At 32.0% G+C, this 15266-nt stretch overlaps 1 protein-coding gene across 3 annotated transcripts in view; it reads right to left on the minus strand.

The window, feature by feature from the left end:
• The window catches only part of EEA1 (early endosome antigen 1), a 109604-nt gene that overhangs the window by 28424 nt on the left and 65914 nt on the right, over nucleotides 1-15266 (minus strand). For all 3 annotated transcript variants that reach the window (XM_025992220.2, XM_025992221.2, XM_072724566.1), the window contains 5 exons: nucleotides 14625-14828; nucleotides 11955-12155; nucleotides 10643-10756; nucleotides 7843-7998; nucleotides 5932-6071 (listed from right to left, as the gene is read on the minus strand). In XM_025992220.2, the coding sequence (XP_025848005.1) occupies nucleotides 5932-6071; nucleotides 7843-7998; nucleotides 10643-10756; nucleotides 11955-12155; nucleotides 14625-14828 (815 nt within the window). The remainder of the gene's footprint in view (nucleotides 1-5931; nucleotides 6072-7842; nucleotides 7999-10642; nucleotides 10757-11954; nucleotides 12156-14624; nucleotides 14829-15266) is intronic.

A 15266-nucleotide genomic window follows, 5' to 3' on the forward strand; every position in this document is an offset into this window, starting at 1 on the left:
ATACTTTATACAATCAGTATAAATTTAATATGTTAAAGAGAGGTTGTTAAAAGATGTACTAGCCACATTGTGGAAGGTGGGTATTCATACAATACCAGAATTATATTTATACACAACTCTAAAATTAGGACTTGATATATGTAACTATGCTACTTTCCCATAAATAATTATTATAAAATCATAAGACTATGTGAATCAAAGAAGGCAAAAAGAAATAAAGCCTTCCATGTTCACTGTAAAACTAATTTTAAAAAGGGTCCTAAAGGAAATAATAAATCTATAATCATAGTTGGAAACTTAGCACTCCTTTCTCAGAAACTGACAGAACCACAGGGGGGAAAAAAGGCAAGTATATTGAAAGTTAAACATTATCTGGAATGAATAAATCAAGGGAACAAAAAAATACAAAATAGGGAACCTGGTCAATGGTATTGTAATAGTGTTGTCTGGTGACAGATGGTCACCATTGTGGTGAGCTTAGCAGAACACATAGAGATGCTGAATCACTATTCTGTATACCTGAAACTAATGTAACATTGTGTGTCAACTATAGTCAAACAAAAAAAACCTTTTTCTAAGCATTATTAATCACCTTGCCTAGTTGATATTTATAAAACACTTTATCCAACAGAGAATATACATTGGTACACATGGAAAATTAACCAAGATAAACCATACACTGGGTGATAAGACCATATGAAAAGTCTAAATTTTACAGAGTATGTTCTCTGTTCACAGAATTAAATTAGATGTCAGTAACAGCTATCAAGAAAAGCTCCAAATACTTGGAAAGTAAACAACATACTTCTAAATACTCCATGTATCAAAGAATAAAATCACAAAGGATATTAGAAAGTACATTACACTGTACACTAATGAAAATATATTGTAAAATCACAGTTGGAAGTACAGTTGGATACACAGATGGAAGTGGGCCTTGATAAAAGGAGAAACTTTACCCTGTTCTTTGGGCTGAGCCCTGGGATCAGGGGTAAAGTTTAGCCAAACCCAGATGTGTTTACCTAGTCTTTTTTCCAAGGTAGTACAGAAGAAATACAATATTCCACATAAAAAATAAAAATAAAACAAAACATTTCCATAAAGTATATAGACCAAAAAAAAAAAAAGACTTTAGTATTAAAAGGTTTCTCTATCTCAACATGATAGGGAAGCTTGAGTGAGTTCTAAACATAAGATTAGAACATACAATAGAAATGGGCCCATTTACATTGAGCCCGTTAGAAACAGAAGCACCTTTGGGATTACAGGGCCTTGGGAAGAAGAACAAGAACCAACTTGGAAGTCATCTTCATGGACTGATGACTGGGTTCCAGAAGTAAATTAATTTAATTAAATTACTCAGGGGATGATATAAGGGATCACATGTGCTCCCCAAATACCTATGCACCCTAAACCATGATGCTAACAGTGAGAAGGAATGCCATGCAATGCACTTCTATATCTTCAAATTCAAAGTATCAGGACTTATTTCACTAGAAATAATACAAGAAATTTTTTTTATCATCACTCCCAAACAAAGACAAAAACCATAAAGCTGTCAAACAACTTAATTATCATCAATCTGATGGGTTTTTATTTCATTTTCCTAAAGGATATCTTTCCAAGGCTCTCAGCTTCTATTTTTACTACTGAGAGTCAAAAACCTTCATACCCTTGACACAGATCAAGTCTGTCAACTCAAGTGGCCTATTTGGCCTTTAAAGGTAAAGTCTACTGAAATGTGACTAGTCATAAGCCCTCCTTTGAAGATATATCCAGATGAATGGAATGGAACTGATTTTTATCTACCAAAATTCTGGTAAGTTATGTGTCCACTGAAGATCTTATGGAAAGACCCAGTGCAAGCATCAACATCAAGAACAAGCTAAGCAAGAGACTAATTCTACCTTAGAAGTGAAGAAAAGATGCTCCATCTCAGCACTTTTATAAAAATATGAGTTATGTCTGCAGGCACACACCCCTTCTGCCACCAAGGACATCTGAATTTTCATATATCACTGAATCTTTTAGATCCTAGTATCTTCTAAACTAACCTACCCTTATACTCAGAGTTGTCATAAGGCCATTAAGCACTTAGTACAAATGGGAAAAGACAATCTTCCTCAAGGTAATTTATTCTATCTGTTGAAAAAGCGTCATGCTCTACTATGACATATAATAATCACCAGCAGAAACCTGACAAAATACAAAGAGGGTGAGTAACTGAAAATGAAACAGATACTACAAAAGGTGAAGTCACAGGGAAGCTTCCACATTAAAAAGCTATAAAAAAAAAAAAAAAAAAGAACAAACTGAAACCAAAGTCTACATTAGAAAATACTAAAGAGAAGATGAGAAATAAATGAAATAGAAAATTGACAATATCAGGGATGCCTGGCTGGCTCAGTTGGTAGAGCATGCAACTCTTAATCTCCAGGTTGTGAGTTTTGAGCCCCTATTGGGCATGGAGCTTACTTAAAATAAAATAATTTTTAAAAATAAATAAAGTTCTAATCTAAAAAAATTTGACAAAATCAAAAGTTTTTTTTTATGAAATTGATAAACCCCAAGTTAGACTGATCAAGAAAAAGATAGAGAACATAAATTACCAGAGTAAATAATAAAGACATCACTACAGATACTACAGATCTTAAAAGTGTAATGATCTTACTATACTGATAAATTTGAAGTTTAGATGAAATGGACAAATTTCTTCAAAGACACAAATTACCAAAACTGACTCAAGTAAAATATTTGAAAACAATTAATAGCTCTGTATCTATTAAATAAATAGAACTCCAAATTAAGAAGCAACCCAGAGGGAACTTCAGGTCAGTTGATTCATTCATGAATTCAATAAAACACTTAAAAAATAAATTATACCTATCACAAACCCTTTCAGAAAGAAAGAAAACTGTCAATTTATTTTTAAGACCAACATAACCTTGATTCCAAAACCATGATGATGATATTAAAGAAACTGCAGACCAACAAATCCCCATGAATGCACAGAAAATTCTAAGCAAAGTATTATCAAGTCAAATACAGCAATATATGAAAAGAATAATACAAGATGATCAAGTAGGAATTATCCCAGGAAAGCAAGATTGGTTTACTATTTAAAAAAGCAACCCATGTAATTTACCATATTAACAGAATAAAGGAGAAAAATCATATGATCAATAGATACAGAAAAAGAAGCTGACAAAAAAAGTTTTAACAAAACTAGTACGGATAGGAGTGCCGTCAATCTGATAAAGGAATCTAGGGGGGGGAAAAAAAAACACAGCTAACCTCAAAATGAATGATGAAATATTTCATGTTTCCTATCAAGGCCTGGGAACAATGCAAGAATATCCACTATCCTTTTATTCAAAAGTTCATTGGAGATGTCAGCTAACAGTAAATAAAAAAAAAAAACTTTTTAATGAACACAAAAGGCCTACAGATTGAAGAAAAAAAGAAGTAAAACTGTTGCTAATTCACAAACAGCAAAGCTATCCATTTAGAAAATTCTAAAAACTCTACAAAACAAAAATGTGAATTTAACAATGCTAAAGGTAGTGAGATTCAATTGAATTTTTATACAAGCCACACGAAATCAGAAAATTTTAAAAACAATTCCAATTACAATAAAATTGAAAAACATAAAATATTTAGGATTAAATTTAACAAAAGATATTTAGGATTCCTATTTTTAAAACAACAAAATGTTGATGAGAGATATTAAAGAAAACATAAATACTAGAGATATACCATGTTCATGGACTAGAAGACTCTGTATTCTTAAAACATTAATACTCCCCAAATTGAATTACAGATTCATTGTAATTCCAATCAAAACCCAATAATTTATTTGTAGAAATGGATAAGTTAATATTAAAATTTATATGGAAAGCAATAAACTTAAAAGACTCAAGACAATCTTGAAAAACAATTAAGTTGGAGAGCTGAAACAACAATAACAATAAGACCTATACCACAAAGCTACAAAAATCAATATGCTATCAGGATACCACACAGAACATAGACCAATGGAACTGAATAGAACCCGTAAATAAACCCACATATACTAGGTAAACTGCTTTTGACAAAGGCACCAAAGGCCACTCATTGGGAGAAAGAAGTTTTATCAAAAAATGGTATTAGAACAACTTCATGATGAACGGGAAAAAAAGATGGACCCCTATCTCATACTTCTCACAAAAATAAGTTCAAGGCAGATCCTATACCTAAATGTAAAAACTAAAACTATAAAATTTCCATAAGAGAATTCTTCATAAACCATGGGGATAGGCAGAAGTTTCTTAGAAAAGACACAAAACATTAAACATAAAACATAAAATAAAACAAATAACAAATTGAATTCAACCAGAATTTAAATTTTTTTTTTCACTGAAAGACACTACCAAAAAAACATAAAGCAAAGCTGCTAGGAAATGTCTTGATAATCTAGCTGTCTGTCTGGTTAGCTAGCTGGTTATCTGGAAAAGGATTAGTATTTTGAATACATAAAGAATAATAAGAAGATCCAATGAGAAAAAAATTTTAATAGGCAAAATAATTTACACTTCACAAATGAAGAAATGCAAATTAAGCCCACAATAAGATACCATTTAATATTCAATAAATAGCTAAAATTAAAGAACTAACAACACCAAATACTGGCAAGGAAATGATGCAACTGAAACATGCCCAGTAGGAGTATAAAATGGTACAGACACTTTGGGAAAAAGTCTGGTAGTTTTCATACAGTTATTTAAGCATACATCTATCCCACCATGACCCTGAACTTTCACAAAATGCTTATATAAGAATATTGACAGCACCTTTATTCAAACAGATAAAAAATGCAAATAACCCAAAAAATACCCACCAACAAAAGACTAGATAAACAAATTATAGTATATTCATTCAATGGAACAATATTTATTCAACTACATGGATGAATTTTTAAAACAGTACAGTAAGTGAAAAAAAGCCAGTCACAAAAAAAAAAAAAAAAACCATACTGTATGATTTCAATTCAAAACTACACAACATCAATGTACAGACACTGAAATCAGAAGCATCTACAAGGTATTGACTAGAAGGGCACCCCAAGGAAACTCCATGAGTAATAAAAATTTTGTGGGGAAGGGGGCGCATATTATTACACTGAGTACACACTTAATAAAAATCAAACAAATTGTTTATGTGAGATCTGTGCATTTAATGGTATGTAAATTTTACTTCAATAATTTTTAAGGGAAGCCTGGGTGGCTTAACGGTAGAGCATCTGCCTTTGGCCCAGGGCATGATCCCGGTTCAGGGCTGAGTCCACTTCAGGCTCCCTGTGGGGAGCCTGCTTCTCCCTCTGCCTATGTTTCTGCTTATCTCTTTGTCTCTCATGAATAAATAAATAAAATCTTTAAAAATAATAATAATAAAAATTTTTTAAAAAGATAAACTGATTCTGGTGTTTTCCTTGTGCTCATAAATACAGACAATCTGTCAAGATGCATCACAAAGCTAAATAGAGTATTTCTTATTTTAAAAAAAGGTATACATTCCATATTTGGTATAGTCCCTCAAAGAGGAAGCCTGATTGTTCTTGGGTGATATATATAAATACTCCTCTATTTGTTACTTTCACATTAACTTATTCAAATCAGTGAATAACTCAGAACAATTGTTTTAACCCAGAGAAATGAGTACCACATTATTGTTGAAAAGTGACCAGATGATCCAAACTTTCAATCCTTTCTAGTGATAGTAAATTTAACCATATTATGACAGCTTTATTTTTCACTCATTCATATTAACATCAGAGTTTACAGAATCAACATAAGAAACATTTAATAAATCTTTAAGCACTGCAAAAGCAAAACTGAAACTGTAAGATTTTAATACTTAGTTTATAATCCTCTCCCTTAAAGTAGTTTAGCTTACATTTCTTTCTCCATTTCAAGCTGTTTACTCAATTCTGTGACTCTAAGCTCTAAATCTGTATTCAGCTGTCTTTGTAGTTGTAGTTCCTGCAAAGCTTGTTCCTTGCTTCCTTTAACTTCAAGAGTATCAGCTTCTAGTTTCTATGGAAGAAATATAATACAGTAACCATTTTAATGTCAATAATTATCCATTATTAAATATAACATTTTTGTTTATATTTACATTGGTGTTGACACATAATAATAACCGTAAAATATTTATGATATAATAAAAACACATTTTTCCTTCCCAGCTATTACTGAGTAAAGGAACTATTTATTTTGGAATCTTTCAGAGGACCTACCAGCAGGCTTTATACATGACAGGCAGTCACTAAGTTTCTACTTTTAAACATTAACTCTAAAGAGAATAAACTTAAAATAATTATATCTATTATTTGAATAAAAGTTATTAATTCAAGTATGGAAAAACTAGGTAACAGGTTCACACATGGGCCCACTTAAAATATATTATCCTTTATATTCAGTGAACAACACCAATGTAATTATAAATATCCAAAACTAAAATGGAGTTATCATGTTATCCCTCCCGTTAACACCTATTGGCCCTAAATATAAAGTCAGTTAAATTCTTGGTTTTGCACCTTTAATTAAGTTCTTGGTTTAGAGATGGCTGTTCTTCATAGTATAGTTTCTGTCTCATACACATACATACAACTGTATTTTTACAAATTTACAAAATCAAGCTGTTAAGTATAAAGTTTAAATATTGATGAGCAAGGCATTTTCTTACATAGTTGTAATAATTTTGCACCCTAAATATTGTATAAACCAATCTCTGTATCTGTGGCACTTACTCAACACTTATACTGGATATTTGACATAAACTGCAAAATTTTAAAACAGCTATATAAAACACATAGAATACTTCCTTAAATAATTACCAAATGTTAATCACATGAGACATTCTTGGTTCTAAATAACTACTTGTAGAAGATACCCAAAGAGAATTCTCATTAGATGCTTTTCTGTAAATGGTCTCTTGTTCTTTTCAACCATTACAAAAAGTCATTTGTCATTACTATTATCACTGACCATAATGAAAAGAAAAAGAAATCCCTAAACAGAATTGTAAACATAAATCTTCCTCCATGTTGTATCAGTGTATGTGTGTATGTATACATGTATACATATATATGTGTATACATACACACACATATATATATGCAGTTCTACAGAAGTGTTTCATCTGATTGTGAAGATATAACTTACATATACATAGTCATTTGAGATATAGTTAATTGATAGTAGATCCCATTTAAAGGAAAAAGGACTGAGGTCAAATCCTCTTCTGAAAGGTCTAGTCATTTAATCTCTTTAGTAAATCAACACTTTCACTTGGAATCGTGTTAAAGTAAGAAGTAGTTTATCACAGCATAAACTTATTATTAAACTAAAAACAAAATTCAAAAGGTATAAATTTTAAGTTTAAAAAAGGAAGAAAAAAAAAATAAAAAAGGAAGAAGTCTGTCATATGTGAAATATATATTGGAATAGGAGCTAAAGCGATAGGAATGATGGAACAGAAGAGGCTTCATAACAACAAAATGATAAGTTTCATATAATTACAGAGTAGATCCCTGGTGGGTTGTTTCTTTGCAATAGTTAGTTACACATTACAAAAAAACTGGTATACATGTTAAAGCTGCCATTTGTAAAGCTACCCATTAATGAAGTTAGAAGTAAAGATGGAATTCAAAAATAAAACTTGAATATTACATATAATTTAAAGTCTGATATCACAACTTCACTCGTGTTTACAAATTTAAAATCTTCAATTCCTTCTAGGTTATCAGTTTCCATTACTAGAGCAGCAGAAAATATAGGTAAATTTGATATCTTACATACAAACCTTAATTTGACCTTCTAATTCTTCAGTTTTGTGTTCTAAAGAGAGGTGTTTCTCTTTATATTCTTTAAGATGACTTTCCAGCTGACTGCAATGTTCTTGCTTATCCTGCAACTTTGTAGTGACCTGATCCAACTGAGTAGTGATCTTATTTAACTCCTATAGACAAGCACAATTGAAGAAAACTTTAGTAATAGGAAGGTTTACTTTATTGTATGCCCAAATGTTTCATCAAAGTAAAATTGAAAATTCTAATTTTATTTAAGAAACTATTGGAGTAAGACTAGAAATAAGTCTAATAATGAATCAAAGGTTGTATTTACCAGTATAAAGGACCTGAACTGAAACTGCACACGGTATGAGCTACCAAGTTTATATGCATAACCAGTCAATAACCTTTTCTAGAAAGAATTATTCTAGGAGTCAAAAGATATAACAATATTAAATAGGCTGATAATAAAGTAACGCTTTTATATTATAATTGTTTTCAATGTTCAAGATGCCATTTTAAAAAATAACATTTAAAAACAGTGACTACATTTATGAAACTTGTTAATTTGTAATATCTAGAGGCACTGAAAGAACAAAATAAAAATTACCAGTAGTAAATACCACCCATAAATAGTCACTATTAATGTTTTGATAATTTTCCTTTTAGTCTTTTCTGTATATGTCTTTGTCTTATACTTTTAAAACAGGAAGAGAATCTTGCTTTACATACTGCTTTATTTTAACCTTTAACATAAAAATGTATCCTGAAATTGTGACATCATTTTCTAAAATATAATGATATTTGACTGCATAAATTTCTATTTTATTTGATCCAGATCATTTTTTAGCCAAAAGTCCTGTTTTAGATTCCTAGATTGCTATAACCTTTCTGCATTTTATTAACAGAAATGTGAAGAGCACATTAAAAGCTATGATTCTTTTTTTTAGGTTTTTACCTATTTATTCATAAAAGACACAGAGAGAGAGGCAGAGACACAGGCAGAGGGAGAAGCAGGTTCCCCGTGGATATCCCAGTGCAGGACTCGATCCCAGGATCCCAGAATAATGCCCTGAGCCAAAGGCAGATGCTCAACCACTGAGCCACCCAGGCATCCCCTAAAAGCTAGGATTATTCCCTTAGGATAAAGAACTAAAAAGAGCTAAAGAATGAAAAATCCTAAAGTTCTTGAAAAATATTGCCAAACAGCTTTCCTTACCACCATTAAAAGGTTGAACTAACATAGCCAACCATCAGCAATGTATGAAGATGGCTTATTCTTTTACACCCTCTCCAAACCTTCTAGTGTTAAACACAGACGTCTTACCTCAATAAGGGCATCTTCTGTTACTATACTAATTTACAATTGATTCTTAATGAACTTGAACATTTGCTAACATATATTTGATCATTTACTTTTTTTGTAGGTTTCCTTAATTCTTTTTTTTTTTTTAATTTTTATTTATTTATGATAGTCACACACACACACACACACAGAGAGAGAGAGAGAGAGAGAGAGAGAGAGAGAGAGAGAGGTAGAGACACAGGCAGAGGGAGAAGCAGGCTCCATGCACCGGGAGCCCGACGTGGGATTCGATCCCGGGTCTCCAGGATCGCACCCTGGGCCAAAGGCAGGCGCCAAACCGCTGCGCCACCCAGGGATCCCGGTTTCCTTAATTCTTATCTAAGTGTTTTAAATAAAAGGATATTAAGCCCTTCATCAGACACATTTCAGAAAATGTTTTATTCTTCTGCTATGTGCTTTCAAACTTTGTTAGTGATATTTTGGGCAGAAAAATGTTAGACTTTTGTGTGGTTATTCTTATAAATACTCTATTACAGTTTCTAGCACTGACCTCGTGCTCAGAAAATAGACATATTTAGCAAAAATGTGAGCAAAGTTATAGAACATACATACACAGTAATTCTATGTACATAAAAATAGCAGTGTGTGTGTGTGTGTTGTGTGTATGTGTGTTTATATATAAACGAATACACATGTATTTATTCAATGCTTATAAAACTCTGGAATGATACATACAAAATTTAAGAGCAAACATTCCATCCAAGGAGCAAAACGGGATTAAAGCTTAGGGTAAAATATAGAAAACAAAGTTTTTAGTTTGTTAATATATTACTATACTGCTTTAAAAAAAAATAGACCAACAACCAGTGTTACCTGTAAAATAAGTATAAATTTTAAAAATTTCTGTCTGGTAAAACATGAAAAATATTTTTCAGTATTTTTATCTTGGCCCTAAAATAGTAAGCTTTTATTGTATCAGCAGTATTGAGCAAAGTAACTTCTGCACTCCCTATAACCCTCCTTATTCTTACCCCCAAGATAAAAGAGTAACTCTTACTGCAATGGAATACATGGTGGTACTCTTTTCCTGCTTCCAAGTGGTAAGTATATCCAAGTCATGGGCCAGATTACCTACTAAAAACAGGTGTGAAAGTCTGGCCCTCTTTCCCAATCATTGGCACTTGATGGAATGCAACAATTCAACAATTAGGAGTAGATACTTCAGCTCCACACCATGGCCTATACTAAGCAGTAATATAATATTAAGAAGCCCAACCACAGGTGCACACCAGTTAAGCTTTATCAAAAACAAAAATGAATTTTTATCTTCATCTGTCTGACTCCTGCATCCAACACTCAACTGATTCTGAAATCAGGGAGAAATTAAAGGGAAAAAGCAAGTTGGTCAGGACATTAATAAAACTGAGAATCACTTTTATACATGTATGCAATTAATTCATCTAACAAAACATTACATTATCGGATGAAACTGCATCAGGTTCACCTACCTGCTGTTTATCTTGTAATGCATTTTGGGCTGTGTCCAAATGATTCTGAAGATCTGCTCTCTGAGCAGTTTTTGCTGCTTCTGCTGATAGCAGTAATTCAGTTTTGGCTTTAATCTGTAACAAAATTGACCAGTCATTTAATTCATATTTAGTTCTTGATTTCCTCTTGCTTGAATATGCATTGCTTCTGTCACTAAATTCTTTTAAAAATTAGGTCCTTCGGGGAAAAAAAACGTAAGGATTTAGACTTTGAAAAATAAGTATGTGATAACCCCTCAAACAGGAATGAGTAGGAGAAAAAAGACTAATAATGTTTGCATAAATGATGAAATTTATGATATATAAGATGATATATATGCCCCTACATGACACCAAAACACTTCTCCCTCTCTCTAATTGGACTCCAAATATTGGGTTAACATACAACTCATCTACACATATATATCCTCTTTTTCCAAGTTATTAAGTATCCCTTATTATATTATTTTATATTTCTTATTTCCAATTGAATTATTTTCCTAATATAAAATCAAGGCTTAGAAATGTTTCTATAACCTTCTCTACTATAGTATAGAATGAGAAACCAACAATAAGAATGGAAAAAGAAATACTTTAATTCCCATCCATCACTGATTCATTGAACAAGACCTATATTGGCCTCTGAAAGAATGTATGTTAAAAACATATAATAGTACATAAAAAGGGTTTTAATTAAACCTTTAAAATAAAATCTAAAAATCAAAGTCGAAAAGTTTTTAACACAGAAATATAATGGTATAATAGAAAATTACTTGGATTTCAAAAAAAAAAAGGATTTCATGAAAAATGAAAAGAAAAGAAAGAAAAAAGAAAAGAAAAGGAAAGGAAAGGAAAGGAAAGGAAAGGAAAGGAAAGGAAAGGAAAGAAAAGAAAAGAAAAGAAAAGAAAAGAAAAGAAAAGAAAAGAAAAGAAAAGAAAAGAAAAAAGAAAAGAAAAGAAAAAAGAAAAGAAAAGAAAAGAAAAGAAAAGAAAAGAAAAGAAAAGAAAAGAAAAAAAAAGAAAAAAGATCGGGTGGTTTCAGATTAGATTTCCAGAAAACATAAAGAGCAAAAAAGGCAAACATGAAAGCTCAACAAACTGTCTAAACACAACCTTTATTTAATTCCTTTTCCCAATATCTTTCCACTAGTAAGTAAAGTAGAAAGAGGGAGATGGAGGTGAAGATGAGGGACAAAGAAAGACACAAGGAGAGAGAAACAGAATTTATATCTGATGGTTTAAATAGAAGTTTTATTCAGACAAACTCACATTAAATTGCATAATTCAACATTACCTGTATGTCAAGCTGGGAGACCTTCTCCTTGCTCTCATTTAATTGACTATTCAATTCATTGACACTAGTTTCTAAAGAAAGAACACGGTCTTGTGCAGCTCGAAGATGTGCCTTTTGCTCTTGTACTTGGTCATGCAAATTCTCCTGGGCTTGTTTATGGCTTTCTGACTGATTCTTCAGCTTCTCTGTTAGTTGAGTTACCTATCGTATAAGCAAGACTCTAATTATGAAGGTCACAAATGATATAATAAGAACTAAAAAAACAAAACAAAACAAAAAAATTTAAGGACCATGAGAATATTAAAGTGCTTTATGATAGGTTATCTCATATTTTTTTAAAAAATTTATTCACATCTTTCCAAAAATAAGCACTCAAAATTATAACAAATTCAGAGATTTCTATTATTTTTAAAACCACCTCTAAAGAGCTATAATATACATGAAATAAAATTCACCAAATTTAGTCGCACAGCTTGAGATTTAATAAATATATACACTCATTTAACCATTGCCACAGATGGAAAACATTTCAATTACTCCAAAAGGTTTACTTATGCCCCTTTGCAGTCAGTACCCTCTACTCATCTCTAGCCCCAGACAATCAGTGATGTAAGTAATGAGTTCCTTATATATTCTGAATATTTCTGAATTGTCAGTTATATGTTTTGCAAATATTTTCTCTTAGTCTGTGCTTGGCTTTTACTTTTATCATGATAACTTTTGAAATGCAAGCAATTTTAATTTAGATGAAATCCAATTTATGTGATGTTTCTTTAGTGTACCTTGCTTAGAGTTCATTGAGTTTCTTGAATCTGTGGGTTCATTATTTTTAATCAAACTGAAATTTTTTTCAGCCATCATTTCAATCTTTTTCTCCTCCCCATCCTTCTGTCACATCGATTATATGTATGCTAGATTACATGATCCTGTCCCACAGGTCACTAAAGCATAGTTTTTTCGTTTTGGATTTTTGGGGGTTTTTTTGTTTTTGTTTTTGTTTTTAGTCCAGCCTTTTTTTCTCTCTGTGCTTCATCTTGGACAGTTTCAATGGTTTGTCTTAATGTTCACTACTGCTATCTATTTGGTTAATTTATTAAGCCCATCCAATGAAGTTTCAATTATACATTTCTATTTAATTCTTTTTTTATCATCTCTACTTTCTATTTCATTATAATTTTTCCCTTATACTCATAAGCATATTTTAAGAGCCATATATGTTTTCTTCTTCTTTGAACGTCAGCAATTTTTTGATATTTATGGAACAAGTCTTGATTTTGTTGTCTTCTTTCAAAAATGGTGAATTTTGTTCTAGCAGGCAGTTAATATACATGCGGTTCAGCTGGATCCTTTTGAGGTTTGTTCTTATGCTTTATTAGGCCAGGTGTACACTAGCTTTTACCCTAGGGCAGTTTAGTTTTCTCTGGTGTGACATTTCTGGGGTTTTACTAAATGTCCCCCAAGTGTTCAACCACTTCTTTATTCCCTTGCTGGAACCTGAGCATCTCCCAGTCCTGACCACGTCTCAGTTTGCAGCTTCCTAGTAACTGCTCACAGCCCGGCCTCATGAAATCCCACCGTGCCAATGCAAAGTGCTGCAGCCAGCTAAGGACCCAAGTGAATCCCTCTGTAGACTGCTGGGGCTGCTCTCTCCTCTGGCTGAGCCCCTCTCTGAGAGCTGCCCTGCAGGGGTGAGGTGCCCCACCCTTTGTGAACTGCAGTCTCTCACCCCTGAGTGCAGTGGGACTGCTGTGCTCTCCCTGGAACCCCCCAACCTGCACCACAGTCTGGAAAATGTCTCCAAGTCAGAAACTAGAACGGTCAACAGGTTCACTTCCCTTGCTTCTCCTAAATCAAAGCCCCACACTGCTTATTGTACAGTATCTGGAAGCAGTGGTTTTACATTTTTTCCCTACTTTTCTAGTCATTTATGGTGATAGGACCAAATAGGTATTTGTTACTTCAACAAGGCAGGAAGCTCAAGTAGATAGGTTTGTTTTTATTTATTCTTTTAAAAAGAATTAGAAAAGTGCCATTACCTATTGATGTTTTGTTTTACAATTGTCTCATTTAGATACTTATAACTCTCTTTTGGGACAATTCTTCCAAAAAAGTAACTATAAATTCTTTCAGTTTGAAAGTATATTAAGCAAAATTTTGTAAATTTCTCTTAAACTACATATAAGCAACTTACCAAAATTATTATTAGCTATGTATTTCACAGACATATAATGACCAAAATATAAGTAACTAGTAAGCCTGCATATTAACCAATACATAGTGACAACTAACACTTGATTAGTACTTTCAGTTTATAAATATACGTTGTTATTCATTCTTTTTTCAAAACATCACAAAATGCCATGAGGCAAGAATGCACTGTTAATAACATCTCTAATTTTCTAATGAGCTGATGACAAGGTGAAATGATTTGCTTGTGGTCACACAGGTAAAAAGTTACATGCTGGGACATGAACTGATACTTTGTCAGATTATGCTAACTTACTTTTACTACAATAGCAACCTACCTCTAAGGTAAATGAGATGTTATTTGTCAAAAAAAATAATACTTAAAAAGTACTAAAAATTACCAGAATGAAGAGTCATTTAAATAAAGCACTTAGTAAGATTTACAAACCCAATTTTAGAAACAGAATCATTTGTCATGCTTACTTGTTCCTGTAAGCTGTGGTTTTTTTCTTGTAACTGGTTAAGAACAGCAGTCTCTCCTTCACCAGCCTGAATTTTTGCATAAAGATCTTCTCTTTCTTTTTCTAGTAATGAAATATTTTCTTTACTCTTCTGTAGTAAGGCTTCAAGGTTCTGGATCTTTTGGTCTTTATCACCAATTTGACGTAGTACTTGTTCTAAATCATTCTGTAAAGAAGTGAAAACTACTACCTTAAGGATAAAGAACTTAAAAAATTATTCCTCAAACAAAATGACTGATAGTACATTTTACAACTCAAAATCTTAGTCTTACATTTTTTAATTGCTCATTACATTTTAACATGTATGGTAAACATGGTAAACTTAAATAATTAGAACTATGTATTTAAAAATATAAATCTGTATTGATAATAAACTAGAATTTAACTAAAAACAAAAAACAACAAAAAAACCTTCAATTAGCCACATTCTTACTCTAACATTTGGACCTACTGCCCACTATTATTCTTTTTTTTTTTTTTTTTTTTTATTATTCTTGTTTAACCCATTTCAGACCTATGAGACTCTCCTCATTCCTTAGCACACTAGGCACACTCCCACCTCAGGGCCTTTTTTGCACTGTTTCTGCTATCTAGAAAGAATACC

The sequence above is a fragment of the Vulpes vulpes genome, chromosome 10 (genome assembly GCF_048418805.1).
Source record: "Vulpes vulpes isolate BD-2025 chromosome 10, VulVul3, whole genome shotgun sequence".
NCBI lineage: Eukaryota > Metazoa > Chordata > Mammalia > Carnivora > Canidae > Vulpes > Vulpes vulpes.